This window comes from Lonchura striata, chromosome W (assembly GCF_050655825.1).
Source record: "Lonchura striata isolate lonStrDom1 chromosome W, ASM5065582v1, whole genome shotgun sequence".
NCBI lineage: Eukaryota > Metazoa > Chordata > Aves > Passeriformes > Estrildidae > Lonchura > Lonchura striata.
In genome coordinates, this window is record NC_140743.1 from 6,288,868 (window position 1) to 6,310,682 (window position 21,815).

The window sequence follows — 21,815 nt, forward strand, 5'->3', positions numbered from 1 at the left end:
CTTTGTGCAACTATAACTATGGGATTCTTTGGAGTGCTGCAATGGATAAATAAAGAATCTTTAGGGGAAACAAGACGAGAAGGTGCTCTATATGAAAGAGGAGCTGAAATGCATAGAGCTTTGCCTAGGGATGGATGATAAGCCAGTTCAGAGCTTAAGGGTCCAGGTTAGATTACATAATAGCATGGGTGATGTTGTGGGTATATGATACAGCCTATCTCATAAAGAAAAAGTAGATGAAGTCTTGTGGTGGCTTGACCTTGGCTGACTGCCAGGTGCTCACCAAGCTGCTATATCACTCTTCCTTTTCAACAGAACAGTGGAGAAAAATACAAAGAAATGTTCATGGGTCAAGATGAGAATACGGAGATCACTCAGCAATTGCCATTACAGGCAAAACAGACTCAACTTGGGGAAATTAACTGATTTTATTGCAAATCAGAGTTGGAGAGAGATATAAGAACAAATCTAAAAAAAGCTTCCTCCAACTTTCACTTCTTTCCAGGAACAACTTAACTCCCAACTCTTCTACCTCCTCCCCCCAAGTGGCCCAGGGCAACAAGAAATGGGGGTTGCAGTCAGTTCATAACACTGTCTCTGCCTCTCCTTCCTCCTCATGCTCTTCTCCTGGTACAGTATGGGGTCTCACCCATGGGAGACAGTCTTTCACTTCCTTCTTGAACATTGATCCTTCCCATAGGCTGCAGTTCTTCACAAACTGCTTGAGCATAGGTCTTTTCCATGGGGTGAAGTCCTACAAAAACAGACTGTTCCAGCATTTGTCTCCTCACAAGGTCACAGGTTCCAGCAGAAAACCTGCTCTAGCATGGGCTCCTCTCCACGGAACCACTGCTCATGACAGAACCCTGCTCTAGCATGGGGTCTCCATGGACTGCAGCTTCCTTTGGGGTACACCCGCCTGCTCTCGTGTGGGATCCTCCATGGGCTGCAGGGTGACAATGTACTTCACTATGGTCTTCCCCATGGGCTGCAGAGAAATCTCTGCTCCAGCAACTGGAGCACATTCTCCCCACCTTCTTCACTGACCTTCGTGTCTGCAGAGTTGTTTCTCTCACATATTCTCACTCCTCTCTCCTGGTTGCTGCTGTGACCCATTTTTTACTCTTTTTCAAAATATATTACCACAGAGATACTACTAATGTCTCTGGTTTAGACTTTGGCCAGTGGCAGATCCATCTTGGACCCAGCTGAAAGTGTCCCTTTCTGACATGGGGACAGCTTACGGTATCTTCTCATAGAAGACATTTGTGCACTCCCCACCTCTACCAAAAGCTTGCCATGTAAAGCCAATACATGTCTCCTTCAGGTACCTGGAATAAGCTTCATGTTTACAGGCTCCAGTTTTGCTGAGGGACTTGAACAGCAGAGCTGTCCCTATTTGCTAAAGGGACAACAAAGCAGAGCAAAAGCAACCCAAGAACACAGTTGAACAGTGGAACTGGTCACCCATAGAGCTTTGTGTAGCTTCCATCCTTAGATGTTTTCAAGACATGACAGGGTAAAGCCCTGAACAAACAAGTCTGAATTCAGCATTGACCATGCTTTGAGCAGGAGGTTGGACTAGAAACCTCCTGAGGTACCTTCCAACCTGAATTATTCTTTGATTCTATATTATGTAACAATTATTTAGTTTCTGATTTAATAAACACAACTGACAATTTCACCTAAGACCCCTTCAAAAAACTTATGATCAGCAGTGAAAATTCTTTTTGGCATTCCTACAGGTACATCAGTAATTGTAACAACTGTTTCCTATCTCCTGAAAACTTTCATCATGAATTTTCTGCCATAATTTTTTTGCCTAAGTGCTTTTGCTTTTAAATAGCAAAACTCCACAGGAAATGGCAATTATTGCACTAGTTCAGTTTCCTCAAGTAAGCTTGAAGTACCCCGAACCATTGCCAACATGTTTTTCTTTTAATTCTGAAGAACAAAATGCAATGTGCAATGTACAACGATGGTATTGCTAAGGAATATATAAGAATGTATTAAACAAACAATGTAGGATTGCTTATACTGGTGTGAAAAATTGGTGGTGGAGAATGAATGCTGCTACAGTAATCAAGAAGAAAAAAAAACAGAAAAGGGAAATATTACTATCTATAAGGGATTTTGTTTTTACTACATCTAAGAAGAAACAGTGGAAGTAAACAGTGGATTTTGTTTATGAGTCAAAACAACATGTTTGGTAGAGTAAGAATTAATTGCTCATGTAAGTCGCCTAATATGAGAAATGCCCTTTTTCAGCTTGAGTAATTGATGAATCCTGTAAATAAAAGCTTCTAGCAAAGTTAGTCAATTTGCTTAAAAAAGAAATAAATATTTTATATTTTAAAACATTATTTTCTTCAAATTTATAGTGGCAACTGGTTTATGTAACTGTCCCCAAATGTGAATGCTCATCTGAAATTTAATTTGGACTTATAAAACTTCTGAATTAGCTCTATGGAATGAGCTTTTTCTGTTTTCTTTCTTGAGGTTTCCAGGCAAAGAGCAAACACTCTGTTTCACTGTCAGTTATTTAACCAACATGTTTCTACATTAACATTTTTGCATGCACTTGCTAGTTAATAAAGCATTTGCTCATGTTAATTTATTACCTGCAGAATTAAAAAAAAAAATCATTCAGATAATTTGCAAAGTGCTACTAAACACACATTAAATAATACAGCAAAAAAGTTAAAAGGAAAACATGTATTTTTGTATAAGCCTTTAAAAAGCTTGGGTTTCTCATCTGAAATATTTCTACATAAATAACAAGATTTTGCAGTCTTTCTGGTATTTGTAATTGCTGAAATTCATAGATACAACATGAAAAATATCTTGAACATTACTTCTCTGTCTGGAAGAGGAACTCCCAAACAAGTTTCGTGCTATCAATCCTGTCACTTGTGAAGAGATAAAAAGGCCATTCTCAGGGGAAAGGATCTATTGCCATTAATACACAGTGGCTCTGGTATTTTGCTAGAATCATGAGATAATAATAAATTTTACTCCTGACTGAAGTATAAAGTGTTTGGCCTCTTTTTGAACAAAGAAATGTGGCTTTTTCCCACACAGTAGTTTTTCATTTATTTTTTGGGCACTGAAATGTTTTCACAAAAATTTCAACTAACCAAATTTTACTTAGAGCTTGCTTTTCAAAAGGTTTTCTTCACTATTAATTTATTTTATGGTAATATTTATTAGGAAGTTATGTGAAAGAGTAGGTTTCCCCAAATACTGAAAATCAGGAAAAGAAAAAGATGAAACTCAAAAATAGAATTATTAGTTTGCATCCTTACAAAATTAAACACATTTTCCCTTTTTTTTTTTTTTTTTGGCCAGCTGTTGTTGGCACCTTTCTGATTATCCAGAAAAAAAGAAATCTGCCTATGATGGGGTATTTCTACAGAGCAGTACTTGCAAATATTTTCCTGAGTTGCTTCTTACAGCATAGATAACAGAGGCAGACAACAGATGCAGTACCTGTGTCAGAAGAGAGAACAGCATTCATATCCTCAGCAATGGTGTTAATGTGTCACAGAATACCACCTCCAGCCATCAGAGCAACTATCCATATAATGTCAGAGGCCTCAATCCAGACCGAACTTCTGAGGGAAGATGCAGCTCAGAGTACAGCAAGTGCTTGGGGCCTCTTGCTGAGGCTGAGGCAGAGTGGGACAGTTTTACTTGCCTGCAGAAGGTGTGCAGTGGAACAGGACCTATGTTGCCAAGGAAGTGCAGGAAGAGGTCAGCAGACTGTGCAGTATCAGAGAAGGTGAGAAAGAGATCTACCGTATCTTTTTCAACACCCTGCAGCCTGAGGTCTCAGCTGTATTGAAGGAGGATCAGGTGGTCTGTGCTAATTGTATCAGGAAATGGCAAAAGCCGGAAGCCTGTGACTTCTGGAAACAGAAAGAAGGCTCCTGCTTCACCTGCATATCTCTAACAAAGAACAGATGCAGTACCCTCACAGCTGATGAGGAACTGGGAACTCTGTCCAAGAGCTAGTTAAGCCTGAGCCATGCAGCAGCATCAGAAGGAAGTAATAACTGATAATAATGGGAGACTCCGTGCTATGAGGATTGGGGCCCACATCTGCTGTGTTGGAAGATTTACTGTTTTCTGGGGGTTGAATCTGGAATGATGTGGTGATACTGACAAGGCTTGTCCAACCCTCGGATTATTACTCCTTGCAAATCTTTACGTGGGCACCTATACTGCCAGAGAAGACCTGGAGCATAGAACTATGACTACATGCATCTAGGGGCAATGGTCAAGGGTATGGGGGCCCAGGTAGTTTTCTCATTGGTCTTTCCAGTGAAAACTAAGAGCTTGAGGGGGAATGGAAGTATCCTGTGGGTCAACAGTTGGTTGCTGACATGGTTTGACACGGGAAAAAGGATCTTCTTGGAAGGAAGAGGTCAATCCAGTCAGCGGTTGTAGGAACTCGAAATGTCTCTCAGACATTTTTAGAGGTTCCAGGCCTTGGTCAGAAGCATTTTAGATCATGGCAGGCAGCTGGAAACAGCTGTGATTTTGAGTTTGAGCCATGGAATGAATTACCAACTTTGAAGGTGGAACAAGCAGTCACAAAGGGTTAGATAGTATAGTAAAAGTAGCTACAAAGCAGAGGGGAAATTTTTTTAGTATTGTACAGGGGGGTTTTAGCACCTGTACAGGGGGGTTGTTATTTTGTACATGGGGGTCAGAAGTTCTAAGATGGAGGAAAGTGGGCAGATCCTGTTCTTCCTCCTTCTTCTTCCTTGCCTCCATGTTCTTGGTGATGTTGGCACTCACAGATTGGTTTAGAGTAGAAAAGCACTTGATAATATAGGTAGTAGGTATTGGGGAATAACTGTAAACATGTAGTACGTAATATAAAAGATAGCAGCAGCCCTGGGCGGGGAGAGAGAAGAAGAAGACAGCAGACAGGGTGTCAGGAGAGTGTGCCTCTGCCTGGGCTGCTGACCAAAGGGCCGCAGCCCGCGAAGACAATCTTTTAGATAACTTGCAATAAACTGCCTTGAGACCGAACATCAAAAGGCTGCGGAGTTTTTCTTTGGACGCACGGGTTGGAGGAGAGACTTTAACACCACACGAGACCCCAAAATAAACCCGGGGTTCTCACATCTGGCCTCCCTGGGTGGGTATCAACAAGAAGAACGAAAAGAAACATCAAACAACCTCCAGTCTTCATCAGCGGCGAAAAAAAAAAAAAAAGAGAAGATCAGAGCACACACACTCTTCGCAAATTCCAAAAAGAGAGGGAGCGGGAAGCTCGAGATAAGAACATGACCTTCACTGAAACAACTCATCTCGGAGACTTTCCAGGGAGGAGATGACCCAGAAGCGCACCTGGTGTCTCTCACCTGTGACCTGCTGGACGGTGATCAGTGCCATCTCCAGACTGATTTCGGGCCGACTCAGCTTTTGGTGAGAAAGGTCAAAATTAAGAACATGGGTGGGGAATTCTCCCAAGAGGAAACACAAATTGTATCTGCCTTCCAGGGCATCATCTCTGCCCATCCGGTAGAGATCGCTCAAAAAGAGCTGAAAGATTTATTATTGTGGGTGCGGTGTAATTTCCCACACTCAGACCCAGATCTGTTGTTTGAGCCAAATTTTTGGCAGGAAATTAATAAGCAATTATATTATCAAGCTATAAAGAAAGATAAGCTTGCTGCAAAACTTTTATCTTCAGCAAGAACAATTTTAGAGTCACTCTCACAACGCGGCAGCACAAGCCAGGCAGTTAACGCTCCTGGTGAAAAACAGGGGGGGGACAGTCCAGCCAGCAGCTTGGGACAGCCCTTCTCAACACAGACACAGGACAGGCAGGATTGCTTCCTGTGGGGAATCAGGGAGAGGATACCCCTTCACGTCCTGTGTCCCCGGGTTCTCACTGTTCCTCAGTTTCCCAAGAGTCCCTAAGCTCCTCCGACGCAGAAATTCCCCAGATGGAGGCAAGTGAGACAGGCACAGCTGTGACCCTCAGTGGGAGGAAGGCATTGCCCGAGTCCAAACCCACGGTGGGGGGGGGGCAGCGGCAGCGGCGGCTTCGGTGGGGGAGGGTGTGAACGTGAGTGCAGAGCAGGGGGAGGAGGGAGACGAAAGTGCTCTCGGATCTGCGCAGGCTGAGAGTTCAAAACAGTCTGCGCAGAGAGTGAAAGCGAGGAGAGCGGCGGTGGCGGGATGGACAGCGGCGAAAGCAGGGGGTGTGAGTGCAATGGTGGTACGCTCGGAGCGCCTGGTGATGCGTTCGGTGTCGAGAATCCGTGAAGCTGCAGAAGCGGCCGCCCAAAAGGCACAGGAGGATAGCTCCCTGACCGTGGCAACCGCATCCGCCAAGAAAGCGGCAGAGGGACAGCGGGACGCTTCCCTCGCTGCAGCTCAGGCGGCGGGCATGCCCGTGAAGGTCGAGCCGAACTCGAGAGCCACGGGTGGAGGGGATTTTTCGCATCTAGAACGCGCGGCACGGGCACAGGCGGGGCGGAGCCGCGCGCGCGGGCTGTGGGTGCTGGCACGGAGCCAGGAGAGGGGCAAAGTGAGGCGGAGACATCAGGGCCGGAATGGGAACAGGAAAGTGATTACATCAGTCTTGGGGGGGATGACAGCGGCTCTGAATCAGAGGCAATGTGGGGCGGAGTGAGGCCAAAGCGTAGCCAGGGTCGGAGCAGAAGCGTCCACACCCCTGTCATGACGCAGGCAGGGACAGGCATGGCCAGGATGTAAACATTCCTCAGGGCACTATTCCGTCACAGTTCCCATGGCAACAGCTAGCCCAAGCCCACGGCCAATCCCTGTCAGCTTCAGACATGGCAAAAATAGAGCAGTTATTGCAACAAGAGTCAGTTTCACCAACTGCAGGGATTGCAAACGTGAACCAGTTGTTAGGAGAAATGCTCAAAAGTTTGTCAGGAATTACTGTGGGGTTCGCAAATGTAAATCAATTGTCAGAAGAAATGCTCAAATGTTTATCGGAAGTGCAAATTGAAGAGCAGAGTGGGGTTCTGACCTCAGTTGGTCAGGCGGCAGCGCCATCTAGCGGCGGAACCACAACATTGCAACAGGCTTCACAGAAGTCGGTCGGTCGGGTTACTGCGCCACCCAGTGGTGGGACTGTAACATTGCAGGACTTTTTTCCAACTTCTTAAAAGAAAAAATCCAGGGTGAAAAAAGTCACATCTGCACAGCAGCAGGAACTTCCAATGACATCGGAGCAGTGCAGGACTCAGAACATTTCTGCTGAGGCGCAGCAACAGGGTGAAATGATATGCATCACTGCTTCGGAGGGTGTCCCAGCTTGGACAATTCCAAAATCAAGGTCTGCCAAAATTTCGGGGCAGGGAGAGTCAATTTTATTATCAAAGGGAGTTGTTGAATTTCTTTTACGATATTTAAGCACGGCCTTGGAGTCACAGCCAGAACTGTTGGTTCATCTTCCAAAAATTTTCCAAATAATGCAGGGCAGTCATGTGTTCTCCTCCACAGCAGATGCTTCACTTTTCTCCAGAAGCTCCCAGCCTTCATCTTCGCAGATGCTGCAGACGCTGTTGGTATCGGTGAGTGCTGCTGCACCAGAGCTGCAGTCACAACAGATGACTTTGTTCTGCAGGCAAGTACCCACTGAATTTTCAGCTTTGCAGAGCGCAAAAGTGGACTGGCAGGACATTCGAGCAGAGTTGGAGAAGGAGAAAGGTTTATTACAGGGCTCGGGAAACATAATGATGCCAGTGAATTATGATGCTCAGGGCCAAAACCCGAGATGGGAACGCCTGGATTGTGGAGCAATCAAAGATTTAGCTAAGGCCATTCGGGACAATGGGTTGTCATCACCATATTTCAAGCAGATGTTAAAAAGCATTTTTGGCATGTATGATTTAACACCATATGATCTTAAATATCTTGCAGCATCAGTTCTTACAAACACCCAAGCTCTTGTGTGGCAGAAGGCATGGAGGAGATCCCTGGAGGAGCTGAGAGACAGATACCAAGGCGGGCCCAATGTGAACCTCACCATGGTGCAGCTTGCTGGTGATCGTCCTGAGTACGATCCAACTCAACAGGCGGCGAGGCTCCCGCATCATGTGCTCAGCGACATCAAAGAGGCAGCACAGAGGGCGATTCTTCAAATTGCTCCGGCGGGGGTCCAGGACAACATCTACACCGAGATTAAGCAGGGTGCTTCTGAGCTGTTTTCTTCATTCGTGGATTGTCTTTCACAGGTGGTGGAACAACAGGTGACCGAGGAGGGAGCGAAACCACACCTGGTCAAAAGCCCTGCGTTCTCCAATGCCAATCCGGAGTGCAGATGGATCATCAGCATGATGCCACACCAGGCCACCTTGGCAGACATGATCAAGGCATGCAGCAAGGTGGGGACACCACAACATGTTGCTTCCATCATGGAGGAACACTTGGGGGATCGAATTGAAAAGCGTGTTAAGGAAGTTCTTGCAAATTATACAAAGGGCAACTCCAATGCAGAGAGACGGTGCTTTGGGTGTGGGGTACAAGGACATATTAAAAGGAACTGCCCACAACTTGCAAAGCCCTACAAGCCACCAGACCTTTGTCCTCAATGCAGGAGAGGGAGACATCTCGCAAGTGAGTGTCATTCACAGACGGATGTGGATGGGAAACTCCTTCCGATTCCGGGAAATGGGAAAAAGAGTGTGAATCAATGCCAGCGCGCTTTGACACAAATCCTGGCAGTGACACAGAACCGACAGGAACAATCCTTGGGGAGCAACAAACAGAACCCCTCGGCAGAGCAATCTCCAAAATCCCCAGCGACCCAGACTTGGTACCACCCAGATTCCAATGCATCTTGGCAACCTCCAAATTGACGTGTTTTTTGGACAATAGCCATGCAGTGATACCCACGGGTGTCACAGGGACATCTTGGAAAAGGCAAGATTTTTTAATAATGGCCAGGGACAGAAGCAGCATTCTTGGACTTGTTGTTTATCCACCTTTGATTTCAGCGAATCGTAATGAGGAGCTGATGGTCACGGCAAAAGCCTTGCGACCACCTCTGACAATTCCACACAATACACCAATTGCTCGAGCTATGGCTTTGCCTTCTCACCCAGAAAGGCAAATCATGCCAGTGTTAAACAAACAGGACTGTTTTTCTGGTGATCAAGCAGAAGTGCATGCATCTTGGGTGAAACATTTGAGCCGGGATCGGCCCATCGTTACTTGTCAGTTGACTTGTAACGAAAAGACAATTGCTATCACAGGAATGCTCGACACAGGAGCAGATGTTACAGTTATTTCATACATTTTTTGGCCTCGGGAATGGGACTTGGTTGCACCTTTGGGTTCTCTCACGGGCATAGGGGGGAGTTCCCTGTGCATGCAGAGTGAGAATGCAATTGTTGCCACAGGCCCGGGGAGAAAAACAGCAGTTATACGTCCTTTCATTGTGCAAAAGCCCATCACAGTGTGGAGGAGGGACCTTTTGGCACAATGGGGACTGAAATTAGAATTGGATTTTTAACAGGGGTCACTGTGGCACTCGCCACTCTGAAATTGACCTGGAAAACAAATGATCCTGTTTGGGTGGATCAGTGGCCCCTGGAGGGGAAAAAATTGAGTGCATTGAAAAAGTTGTTCAGGAACAGCTGCAGAAGGGACACATCAAACCGACAGACAGCCCATGGAATCCCCAGTGTTTGTCATTCGCAAGAAAACTTCAGGGTCTTGGAGACTGCTTCATGATCTCAGGAAAATCAATGAGGTCATCGAGGACATGGGGCCACTTCAGCTTGGGCTTCCATCTCTCTCGATGATCCCGAGGGACTGGTCGCTTGTGATCATTGATCTCAAGGACTGTTTTTTCAGCATTCCACTTCATCCAGATGATGCTTCACGCTTTGCATTTTCTGTTCCATGCATCAACAGAGAAGAACCTCTGCAAAGGTACCACTGGACGGTTCTTCCACAGGGACTTAAAAATTCTCCAACTATTTGTCAATGGTACATGGCCCAAGCTTTGCATCCAGCATGAGAAAAACATCCGAAAACAAAAATTATCCATTATATGGATGATTTGCTCATTGCAACACCAACAAAACAGGAGGTGCAAGAAGTTCGTGACTGTGTGATTGCACAGGTGCAAAAAGCAGGACTGGAAATTAGTATACCAAAAATACAGGAAATTGCACCTTGGAAATATCTAGGGTGGAAAATCACAAAGCAAACAATAAGGCCACAGAAACTAGAAATCAGCACAAAGATCGACAATCTGCAGGACTTGCAACAGCTTTTGGGGGAGATCAACTGGATGAGACCGATTCTGGGAATCACCAATGATGACATCTCATCATTGTTCGATCTTTTGAGAGGGGACAACATCAAATCTCCCAGAACTCTGACACCTGAAGCAAAAAGAGACCTTGAAAAGATCACAGACATGATTCATCAGAGACAAGCACATCGCTTTGTAGAATCATTGACTTTTCATTTAGCAGTGTTGGGGGAAACTGCACAGTTATATGGGTTGATTTTTCAGTGGGATTTTTCTCAAATGGACCCTCTTTTGTTGATAGAGTGAGGTTTTTTAGCTTACAGGCCTTCAAAAACAATTCTTACAGATTTAGAAATGGTAGCACAGATTATTATTAAGGCGAGAACCAGGTTGCTGACAATGTCAGGCAGAGATTTCTCAGTTATTCATGTACCTTTAAAGAAAGTGTATTTTGAATGGGCGATGCAAAAATCACAGGATTTTGCAATTGCTTTGTTAGGATATCCAGGAGTTTGTACAGATCATTTCCCAGCTCACAGGATGTTGAATGCAAAAGTAAGTTTCAGGGAAAAACCGAAAATAAACCAGGAACTGGTGGAAGGGGTGACAGTGTTCACTGATGGTTCGGGAAAAACTCACAAATCAATGGTCGCATGGCAAAATTCAAAAACAGGGGAGTGGGAATCAGATATTAAAATAGTACAGGGTTCACCACAAATTGTGGAATTGGCAGCAGTGGTCAGGGTTTTTCAATTGTTTCAGAAACCTCTCAATCTGATCACAGATTCAGCATATGTTGCAAATGTGGTCAAACGATTAGAGGGATCACTTTTGAAACACACTGACAATTAAATTCTATATTCATATTTATCATGCATGAGGACAATCCTAGAAAGTAGAGAACATGAATATTTTGTTACACATATCAGGGCACATTCCTCACTCCCAGGGTTCTTAGCAGAAGGAAATGCTCACGCAGACAGACTCACAATGACTGTCACAGACATTGCCAGATATTTTTGAGCAGGCAAAATTGAGCCACGTGTTTTTCCATCAGAATGCACAGGCATTGATGGAATCCTTTCGCCTCTCCAAAAGTCAGGCAAAGGAGATCATCAGTGCTTGTCCAGACTGTCAGCTTGTGCAGCCTCCTGCATCTACAGGAGCTGTCAGTCCAAGAGGATTGCAGAGTCTTCAGCTGTGGCAAGCTGACGTCACAAAATACCCATCCTTTGGGAGGCTCAAAAATATCCATATCTCAGTTGACACATTTTCAGGAGCGATATTTGCATCATTACATACAGGGGAGACCGCAGAACATGCCTGCAGACACTTTCTACAAGCATTTGCATCACTCGGGGTGCCACAAGAAATAAAAACAGATAATGGTCCAACTTATACTGGCAAGGTGCTTGACAAATTTCTGAAAAAATGGAAAGTGAAACACATTTTTGGTATTCCTTATTCTCCCTCGGGTCAAGCAATCATTGAAAGAACACATCACACCCTGAAATCCCTCTTGGATAAGCAGAAAAGGGGAGAAGCAGGCACAACACTGTATATGCGGCTGAACAAAACTCTGTATGTGTTGAATTTTCTAAATGGTTCTTTCTCAGAGCCCATACCACCAATTGTCAGGCATTTTACAAATAGTGCACAAGCAAAGTTAAGGGAAAATCCTTTACTTTTGATCAGAAACCCAGAGTCAGGACAAATCGAAGGCCCATTTACATTAATAACTTGGGGCAAGGGTTTCGTTTGTGTTTCTATAGAACGAGGACCAAAGTGGGTGTCGGCGAGGCATGTGAAACCTTATCGGGTGCAGACGCAGGTGGACGTGGACCCAAGAGGCAGAGAAGCGAGCACACAGACGGAGGCAGACAACGACACTGCAGACGCCTCGTCAGACAACGATTGATTACCCAGAGACTTGGGGTTTTTTTGGGGAAATTAAGTGTTGTTTGAGTATTGCTGTATTGCAGGGTTTCTCACAAGAGGTTGGGGACATGGACATGGGGTTCAGACAGGCAGTGTTCATGTGCTTCATTCTCTTGCCTGTTGCCTTGGGCAATGGGACTTTCCCATGAAACAACCAAGGGAAAATGTGTGGGAAACTTTGGCAAAGGCAGCGGGTCTGGACAGTATTTGTCTGACTCATTCAAAACCGGAGAAACCGTTTTCAACATGTTTAGTAGGTATGCCAGTGAAGGAGTGGCCAATTCCAAAAAGTATCCCTCCAAAGGTTTTGAAAACTTTTTCAGATCCTGTGGAAGGGTGGCATGTTTGGACGCAATATCTTCCTGTGGCTCACTTGGAACCCCCAGAGTTAGATATTTTTGGGTCAACAAAAATGAAATACTGCATCAAATTTAATCCATCGGGAGTGGCAAAGACAGATAATCATACAATAGATGTCACTCCAAATCAGCCTTTTTATAGAAAAGCGTCATCCTGGTGCAATTACATCAAAATGATGAGCAAACCATCCCTTCAACACCCAGCCACTTTACCGAAGGGAGTGTTTTTGATTTGCGGGGACAGAGTTTGGCCTGCTATCCCTGCAAAAGTCAAGGGCGGTCCGTGCAGCATTGGGGAACTCTCATTGATAACACCTGATTTGAAAAATTTAAAGGAGCAGACACGCAGGGAAAAAAGATCCCTCGAACAATATAGTCCAAATTGTGATTATGATGTTTTTACCTGGGACAAGGCTCAGAGAATTGCAGTAGCAATTTTCTCACCCCAAACAGCATCGGGGGTGGCCTTGACACAATCAGACCATATAGCCTGTTGGCTGAGCAAACACAGTTGTGCCATTTCATCTGCACTGAGTGACATGTTAACAGACATCAGCAGTGCAAGACAAGCAGTGTTACAAAACAGGGCGGCAATTGATTATTTGCTGCTGTCACATGGGCATGCATGTGAAGAATTTGAGGGGATGTGCTGCATGAACTTGTCAGATCATTCAAAATCTATTCATGAAAATATAAAAGAGATAGAAAGTAGTATCACCAAGTTGAAAAAGGTAGCAGGATACTGGTGGGATGATTTCTTTAACTTTTTTGATCTCTCACCATTGTGGAAAGAAATTTTAAAAATAATATTTTACATTCTTATAGGGCTTGTAGTTCTTCTGCTTGTTATGCCATGCATTTTCGTGTGCATTCAAAGGGCCTTGAACAAAGTGGCAAAGCAGGTGTTTTTAGTTCAAACAGGGAGGGGAGATGTGGGAACTCAAAATGTCTCTCAGACATTTTTAGAGGTTCCAGGCCTTGGTCAGAAGCATTTTAGATCATGGCAGGCAGCTGGAAACAGCTGTGATTTTGAGTTTGAGCCATGGAATGAATTACCAACTTTGAAGGTGGAACAAGCAGTCACAAAGGGTTAGATAGTATAGTAAAAGTAGCTACAAAGCAGAGGGGATTTTTTTTAGTATTGTACATGGGGGTTTTAGCACCTGTACAGGGGGGTTGTTATTTTGTACATGGGGGTCAGAAGTTCTAAGATGGAGGAAAGTGGGCAGATCCTGTTCTTCCTCCTTCTTCTTCCTTGCCTCCATGTTCTTGGTGATGTTGGCACTCACAGATTGGTTTAGAGTAGAAAAGCACTTGGTAATATAGGTAGTAGGTATTGGGGAATAACTGTAAACATGTAGTACATAATATATCTTATAAAAGATAGCAGCAGCCCTGGGCGGGGAGACAGAAGAAGAAGACAGCAGACAGGGTGTCAGGAGAGTGTGCCTCTGCCTGGGCCGCTGACCAAAGGGCCGCAGCCCGCTAAGACAATCTGTTAGATAACTAGCAATAAACTGCCTTGATACCGAACATCAAAAGGCTGCGGAGTTTTTCTTTGGATGCACGGGGTGGAGGAGAGACTTTACCACCACATGAGACCCCAAAATAAACCTGGGGTTCTCGCAAGGGGTCAGGTTTGGATACTGACACTTGGAGTGACCAATTGAGGGTGGACACACCTCTGAGAACACAGAAGGGTTAAAAGCAGAATTCCCAGGAGAACTATCTCTTTTTGGTTTGGGTCATTGGAGAGTGCTGACCTCCCCTGCCCAGCAGCGAGTGGGGTGGGGGAGGGGAGCCACGTGGCCTGTGGAGGTAGGCCAGGGGGTGAAGGGACTGGAACCGAGCTGGGACAGCTCCTGCGGACGGAACAGTGGAGAACGTCTGAGATGTCTTTGTTCCCCCCCACCCCCAACCTAGAGGGAAAGAGATAGAGAGCCTGCAGACACCTGGAAGTTTGTCAGCAGAGGAGGAGAAGGGGGGGGGGGGGAAGGTGCCCAGCGTGGGAGGCAGGAGACTGAGTCCTGGGCTGAGATTTCAGCCATCCAGGGTGTCTATGACTTTTAACCCTTTCCTGGGAAATGAAGGCTTTGTGAAATATTACTCCTCCTCAATTTGAAGGAAAGAGAGACAGCCTGGGACCTGAAATGTTAGGGAAAGAAGGTGGGGGGAGATGATGGAGTGGCTTTTGGCTGGACTTTTCTTGTTAGCCATAGACTGAAACAATTTCTCCTCCAAGAGACTGCATTTTAGGGGGATGCATGGTGAGCCAAAAGACTTGCTTCAGCAACTACCAGTACAAGAATAGAGTGAACAGAGAAAAGCTGAGGAGGGTGTGATGATGGCCTCTGTCCTCAGAGAAGATCTCTGTTCTTGGACCCTTGGCCCCAGGGGAAAATGGGGGGGGGGGGGGACGGACGGACTGTGGTCCCAAAATGAGACACTGGACTGTTGTTCCTGTTGTTCCTTGTCAAAGCATCCTTAAAGGAGCCCTATGAGCGGTCTGTACATGCATAGTGGTGAGAGCACTGTGACATGGAGAGGAGAGTGGCATATTCTTTCCAGGCGGTGCCATGTGTTACATGGAAACACAAGAGGTGTCATTTGTGTTTCCTGGGGGTCTATGGTGCAATGGAGACTCCTCTCTCCCCTGATAGACTTAGTATTATTATACTGAAGGGTGAATACTTGATTAAGTGTCCAAGTTGTGTCTCACTGGGGTTTGTTTGAGTTGGGTGGTGGGAGGAGGAATGTTTTGAAAGCTTTTAATTTTGGATTTCGTGTGTGTTTTTCTTTTTTTTTTTTTTTATAGTAGTATAGTAGTAGTAGTTTAATAAAGTTTTTTTTTTTCCTTTGTTATTAAGCTTAGGCCTGCTTTGCTCTGTTCTCGATCGTATTTCACAGCATTCAATTGAGAGGTTGCATTTTCATGGGGCCACTCCCATTGTGCCAGTGTTAAACCATGACATCTGTCAATGACAATCAGCATTTGTATTTTATGACTATTGGGACCCTTCTTTAAAGATTGAAGACTGTTAGCGATGGGATCCACCTGACCAAGTGGGGCAAATCCATCTTTACCAACAGGCTGGCCAACCTGGTGAGGAGAACTTTAAACTAGAAATAACAGGGGATGGAGATGATGACCCACAGTCAAGTGAAGGAGTACTGGAATGAGTTGGCAAGCAGAGTGTTATGGAAAAGAGAGCTTGTAATTGGGAAAACAGAGATGAAAAGGAGACACTGCTGGACCAAATTCTTACAAACAAGGGAACTTTTTCTTACAATTCCTACAAACTGTTGGTGATATTAAGCTTGGAGGGAGTCTGAGCTGCATTAACCATGAGATGGTGGAGTTGAGTATACTGAGAGGATGGAAAAAGGCAAATGGCAGGATAACAACTCCAAATTTCAGGAGAGCAGACTTTGGCCTGTGCACAGGCCTGCTTGGAAGAATCCCATGGGAGATAGTCCTGGAGAGCATTCTGGATCTAGGAGACCTGTTTGATATTCAAAGATCACCTCCTTCAAGCTCAAGAATAGTCCGTCACAATGAGCAGAAAATCAAGCAAAGGTGACAGGTCTGCAGGGATGAACAAGGAGCTCACGACTAAACTCAAACATGAAAAGGAAGCACACAGGAGCTGCAAAAAGGGGCAAGTGACCCAGGAGGAATGCAGAGACACTGTCCAAGTATGCAGAAATGTGGTTAAGAAAACCAAAGTCCACCTGGAGTTGAAACTGAAGAGCAACATTAAGGGTTTCTACAGGTACATCAGCAAAAAAAAATGAAGACCAGAGAAAATGTGGGCATGGTGCTGAATGGGGGCAGGGAACCTAATGACAAAGTCTGAGGTACAGGATGCCTTCTACACTTGAGTCTTTACTGGTAAGGACTACCTTCAGGAATCTGAAGCCTCTGAGACCAGAGGAAAAGTCTGCATCAAGGAGAAATTTTCCTCAATAGAGGACGACCCAGTTAGGAAAACATTTAAAAAATTGGAGAGGCATAAGTCCATGGCCCTGATCAGATGCACCCATGAGTGCTGAGCGAGCTGGCTGATTTCACTGTGTGGCCACTCTCAATTATCTTTGAATGGTCATGGTGATCAGGGAAAGTTCATGAGGACTAGAAGAAAGCAAATAACCATGTCCCTAAGCACCACATCTATATGTCTTTTAAATACCTTTTAAAACTGATCCGAACTTGTGGGTCCCTAAGCCCTCAAAGAAGATTCTGAGGGTACTCTGCTACATATCTCCCTTAATAGCGTCGTTTGCTTTCTTAAAGTCCAGTGTAACAACTCTGCTGTTTTTTTTCTCACTACACTGAAAATTTTAAACTCAAACATTCCATGATCATAGAATCATTAAGATCATTGAGTCCAACTGTTGATCACTGTAGGAAAGACATCCACCAACCATCACATTTTCCAGGAGTCCTTCTCTAGTCACAAACAAGTCTAGGAGAGCATCTTTTCTAGTTGGCTCACAGAGTACTTGTGACAAGAAATTACCCCCCACAAACTTCAAGGCTTCCCAAGGCCTGCTCGTCACAGCAGGATGATATTCCCAGTTGAGGTCTGGGAAGTTGGAATCTATCATAGGGATGTGGGCTACTGATCCAGAGATTTCTCTTAATTGCTTACAGAAGAACTCATCACTGCTTACATCCTGGCTGGGTGATCAGTAATAAACACTCACTATAATATCTCCTTTGTTTTCCATCCCCTTAAGCCTCACTCAGAGGCTCTCCACCACATCACTGACAACTGTAAGGGCTGTATAATCAAACCTCTTCCTTACATATAGTGCCACATGTCCATCTCACCTGCCCTGCCTATCCCTCCTAAACAGCCTGTAGCCCTACATCCCAGCCATCCCAGCATTCCAGTTGTGGGACTCATTCCACCTAGCAAATATAGTACTACCTGCTACATCAATTAGACATACACAAGTCTATGGGACTTGATGGGATCCACCCAAGGTGGAATGTTTTGGAGTAGATCACGCCTACAAAGAGGGGTCTGGACAAGCTAAATTGATGGACTGAGGTGAAATGTATGAGGTTCAGCAAGGCCAAGTGCCAGGTCCTGAACGGTCAGCAGGACCAGGGAAGTAATTGTCCCTCTCTACTGGGCACTGGTGAGGCCACACCTCAAGTAGTGTCCAGTTCTGGACCCCTCACTACAGGAAGGACACTGAGGTTCTGGAGCAAGTCCATAGAAGGACAAGGAAGCTGGTGAAGGATCTAGAGAGTAAGTCATATGAGGAGTGGCTGAGGGAGTAGGGGTTGTTTAGCCTGGAGAAAAGGAGGCTCACGGGTAATCTTATCACTCTCTACAACTACCTGAAAGGAGGTTTTGGTGAGGTGGAGCTTGGCCTCTACTCCCAGGCAACTAGCGACAGGATGAGAGGACAGACTCAAGCTGTACCAGGGGAGGTTTAGGCTGGACATCAGGAGTAATTTATTCACAGAAAAGGTTGGTAAACATTGGAATGGACTGCCCAGGGAAGTGATGGAGTCACCATCCCTGGAGGTTTTAAAAAAAAACTGGATGTGACACTTAGTGCTATGGTGTAGTTGACAAGGTGGTGATTAGTTAAATGTTGGACTCAATCTTAGAGGTATTTTCCAACCTAAATGATTCTGTGATTCTGTAATAATATTTATAACACACAGATGTTTTGGTTTTTCCCAAGTAGAGCTTACCCTAAGTCAAAAACTTTTCAGTATCTCATGGTCTGCTAGTGAGGTGCACAAAAAGCTGGGAGGGAGCATGACAGGGACAGGAGACCTGAACTGGCCAAATGGATATTACACTCCATAGAACATCATGCCCAGGATATAAACTGGGGGGAGTTAGCTGGAAGTGATCAATCACTGCTCAGGGACAAGCTGGACATCAGTCAGCAGGTGGAGAGCACTTGTATTTCTTGGGTTTTATTTTTTTCTGTCTCTTCATTACAATTATTATTATTGTTACTATCATCATTAACAATATTAGTATTATTATATTTTAATTTGTTTCAATTTTTAAATTGTTCTTATCTCAACCCACAAGTTTTACTTTTTTCTGATTTCCCATGCAGCTAGTGGGGGAGAGAGCATCTGTGTGGTACTTATTTGCCAGCTGGGGTTAAACCACAATACCATCTAAGTGGTCAGAATATTTTGGGGGACTGTATCAAAAGCCTTACATAAGTCCAGGTAGATGACATCTGTAGCTCTTCCCTTTTCCACTGATGCAGTCACTCCATTGAACAAGGCCACTAGATTAGTCAGACACGATTTGTCCTTGGCAAAGCCATATTAGCTGTGTCTAATGTCCCCCCTTTCATCGATGTAGCTTCCAGGAGGATCTGTTCTGTTAAGGAAACTACCCAGTCTGACCATACACGAGACTCCTTGGAGGAATAAGCTCAGGCTGTGTTGCTGCACAGTGAATAAATTACTTTATAGAATGAGACATCTGAGATTGCTATGGGAAATCTGGGGTCAAACTGGTAAGGAAACCTGGTCTGACTGCATGTGAGTGGGGTGTGCAGGGGCTCCCTTCAGCTCACTGGAGCCACCGCTGAGAAGAAGCTTTGGTCCCAGAAGTTAAAGTCTCTGACGTTTGGAGTGTGACTGCCACAGACTCCTGAATGGTAAGACTGGGAAGTTTCCTTTGCATGCTCCATGATCTTACAGGAAACAGGTGAGGCCAACTCAACTGGTCCGTAGTTCCCAGAATCCTTGTTTTTACACTTTTTAAAAATGGGTGCAATGTTTCCCTTTTTCCAGTCACTGGTGATACAGTCTGACTGCCATGACTTCTTAAATGTAATGGAGAATGGCTTGTGAACTACATCAGTTCTTTCAGGACCCTGGCATGCATCTTGCTACGTCATGGAATCATAGAACTATTTATGTTGCAAATGACCTCTAAGATCGTTGAGTCCAACCATTAACCTAACACTGCCAAGTCCACCATTGAACCATGTTCCTAAGTGCCACAGCTACGTCTTTTAAATACCTCCAGGGATGGTGACTCTAATGCTTGACAACCCTTTCAGTGAAGAAATTTTTCCTAATATCTACTCTAAACCTCTCCTGGTGCATCATGAGGCCATTTCCTCTTGTCTTATCACTTGTTACTAGGGAGTAGAGACCCCCCCACCTTGCTGCAAGCTCCTTTCAGGTAGTTGTAAAGAGACATAAGGTCTCCTCTGAGCCTCCTTTTCCCCACACTCCAGCTCCCTCAGCCACTCCTCATAAGACTTGTGCTCCAGACCCTTGACCAGCTTTGTTGCCTCTTTTTGGACACGGTCCAGCACCTAAATATCTTTCTTGAAGTGAGGGGCCCAGAAGTGAACACAATATGAGGTACAGCCTCACCAGTGCCAAATACAGGGGAGCAATCACTTCCCTGGTCCTACTGGCCCCACTATTTCTGACACAAGCTAGGATGTCTTTGGCCTTCTTGGTCAACCAGGCACACTGCTGGCTCATATTCTCCCCACATAAACTCATGACATCTTTGTAGTCCTCCTGAGTTTCCTGTCCCTCCTTCCAAAGTTCATAAACTCTCCTTTATTTTCCCCGAGTTCCAGCCAAAGTTCTCTGTTCAGCCAGGCTGGTCATCTTCCCCACAGGTTCATCTTTCAACACGTGGGGACAGCCTGCTCTTGCACCTTTAGAATTTCATTCTTGAAGAATGTCCAGTCTTCCTGGACTTGTTAGACCTTCCGGACTGCCTCCCAAAGGACTCTTTCAACCAGTCTCCTAAACAGGCTGTGTGGTATTTTCAGCAGACATCTGATAAATTGGTCTCCCACAAGAATAAGGGCTAGTGATTATTAAGACTTCTTCCAGCTGTTTATAGAATATTTCATCGGCCTCTTCATCCTGGTTGAGTGGTCTATAACACCATATCTGTCCTGTTGGCCTTGCCCCTGATTCTTGAGTAAACACTCAACCCTATAGACACCATCATTAAGCTCCAGACAGTTGAGTCAGTCCCTAACATACAGGGCTACCTTACCATCTCTCCCTCCTTGCCTGTCCCTTCTGAAGAGTTTATAGCCATCCATTGCAGCACTCCAGTCATGTGAGTCATCCCACCATGTTTCTGTGATGGTAACTATGCCATAGTTTTCCTGCTGCACAATGGCTTCCAGCTCCTCCTGTCATCCCATGGACTGATGTACGCTCAGGTTCCTCAGGTGGTCATAAACCTGATCTTCTCCCATGATGGGAGTGACTTCTTTCTCCCAGTCCCTACCTTGAATTTCAGGGTCTTGAAAGATGTGGGAGGAGAGATTACCAGTGTCAGGGTGGTCCTCCAGGAGGATCAGAGCCTGTGAGTGTGATGCTTCCTGTAGCTGAAGTAAGAACACTTACTTCATCAACAGGCTCCCCTTGATTGGGCAGCCTGTAAGAAACACCAACCACGAGGTTTCCTTTGTTGGCTTTTCCCTTATTTTTACCCAAAAGGCCTCAACCCATTCAGCACTTGTTTTCAAAGACAGCTCTCTCCAGTCAAGTTTTTTTACACAGAGGGCAACCCCTCCACCCCTTCTTCCTTGCCTGTGCTTTCTGAACAGTTTATAGCCATTGATTGCATTGTTTCAGTGATGGTATTAAATCATACCTTTCCAGGTGCAAAAAGGCTTCCATCTTTTCCTGTCTGTTATCCATCCTGCATGCATTGCTATAGAGGCACTTCAGTGGACCTATCAACCTTGTCACCATTTTAGAGGAACACAATTCTTTTGTGGCATTTGACAGGTGTCTCCCTGTTGGTTCCTAATATTTCTTTTATAATTTCTTTTAATATCATATATTAGATATTTTATATATATATATATATATATATATATATATATATATATATATATATATACATGTAATTATAATTACTTTTCAAGATTTAACACAAGACACAGAACATGCAATAAATGTTTTTAGAAAGAATCTATCCTTCCTGGAAAACAATTTAAAAATCATTTACTACCAAAAGGAGCCATAAAAAAGTACCATGGATGCTATAAAAGAATGCTTCATTCCCAATAATGGTCAGTTTGCCATAATATTAAAATCAATCGATGAGTCCTTCATACTGGAAATCAAAAATAAACTATAATAGACTGGAACAATAAACAAGTCTTAAGATGTTTGATAGCATTATGTTGGTTAAATAGGTATCAAAACTGATAAGGTTTTAGCAGCCGCTGATAATACATTAATGTTAAACTATCCAAAAACAAAA

The 21,815-nt window shown here is 44.6% G+C and overlaps 2 protein-coding genes across 2 annotated transcripts in view; one reads left to right on the forward strand and one right to left on the reverse strand.

Moving 5' to 3' along the window:
* The window catches only part of LOC146763004 (transcription factor RFX3-like), a 293,397-nt gene that overhangs the window by 45,849 nt on the left and 225,733 nt on the right, over positions 1 to 21,815 (reverse strand). The window lies entirely within an intron of this gene.
* LOC146763005 (uncharacterized) lies at positions 12,268 to 13,687 on the forward strand. Its single transcript, XM_085571293.1, is given in 2 exon segments — positions 12,268 to 12,331; positions 12,334 to 13,687. Coding segments are annotated over 2 exon segments (1,383 nt in total). The 3' UTR covers positions 13,653 to 13,687.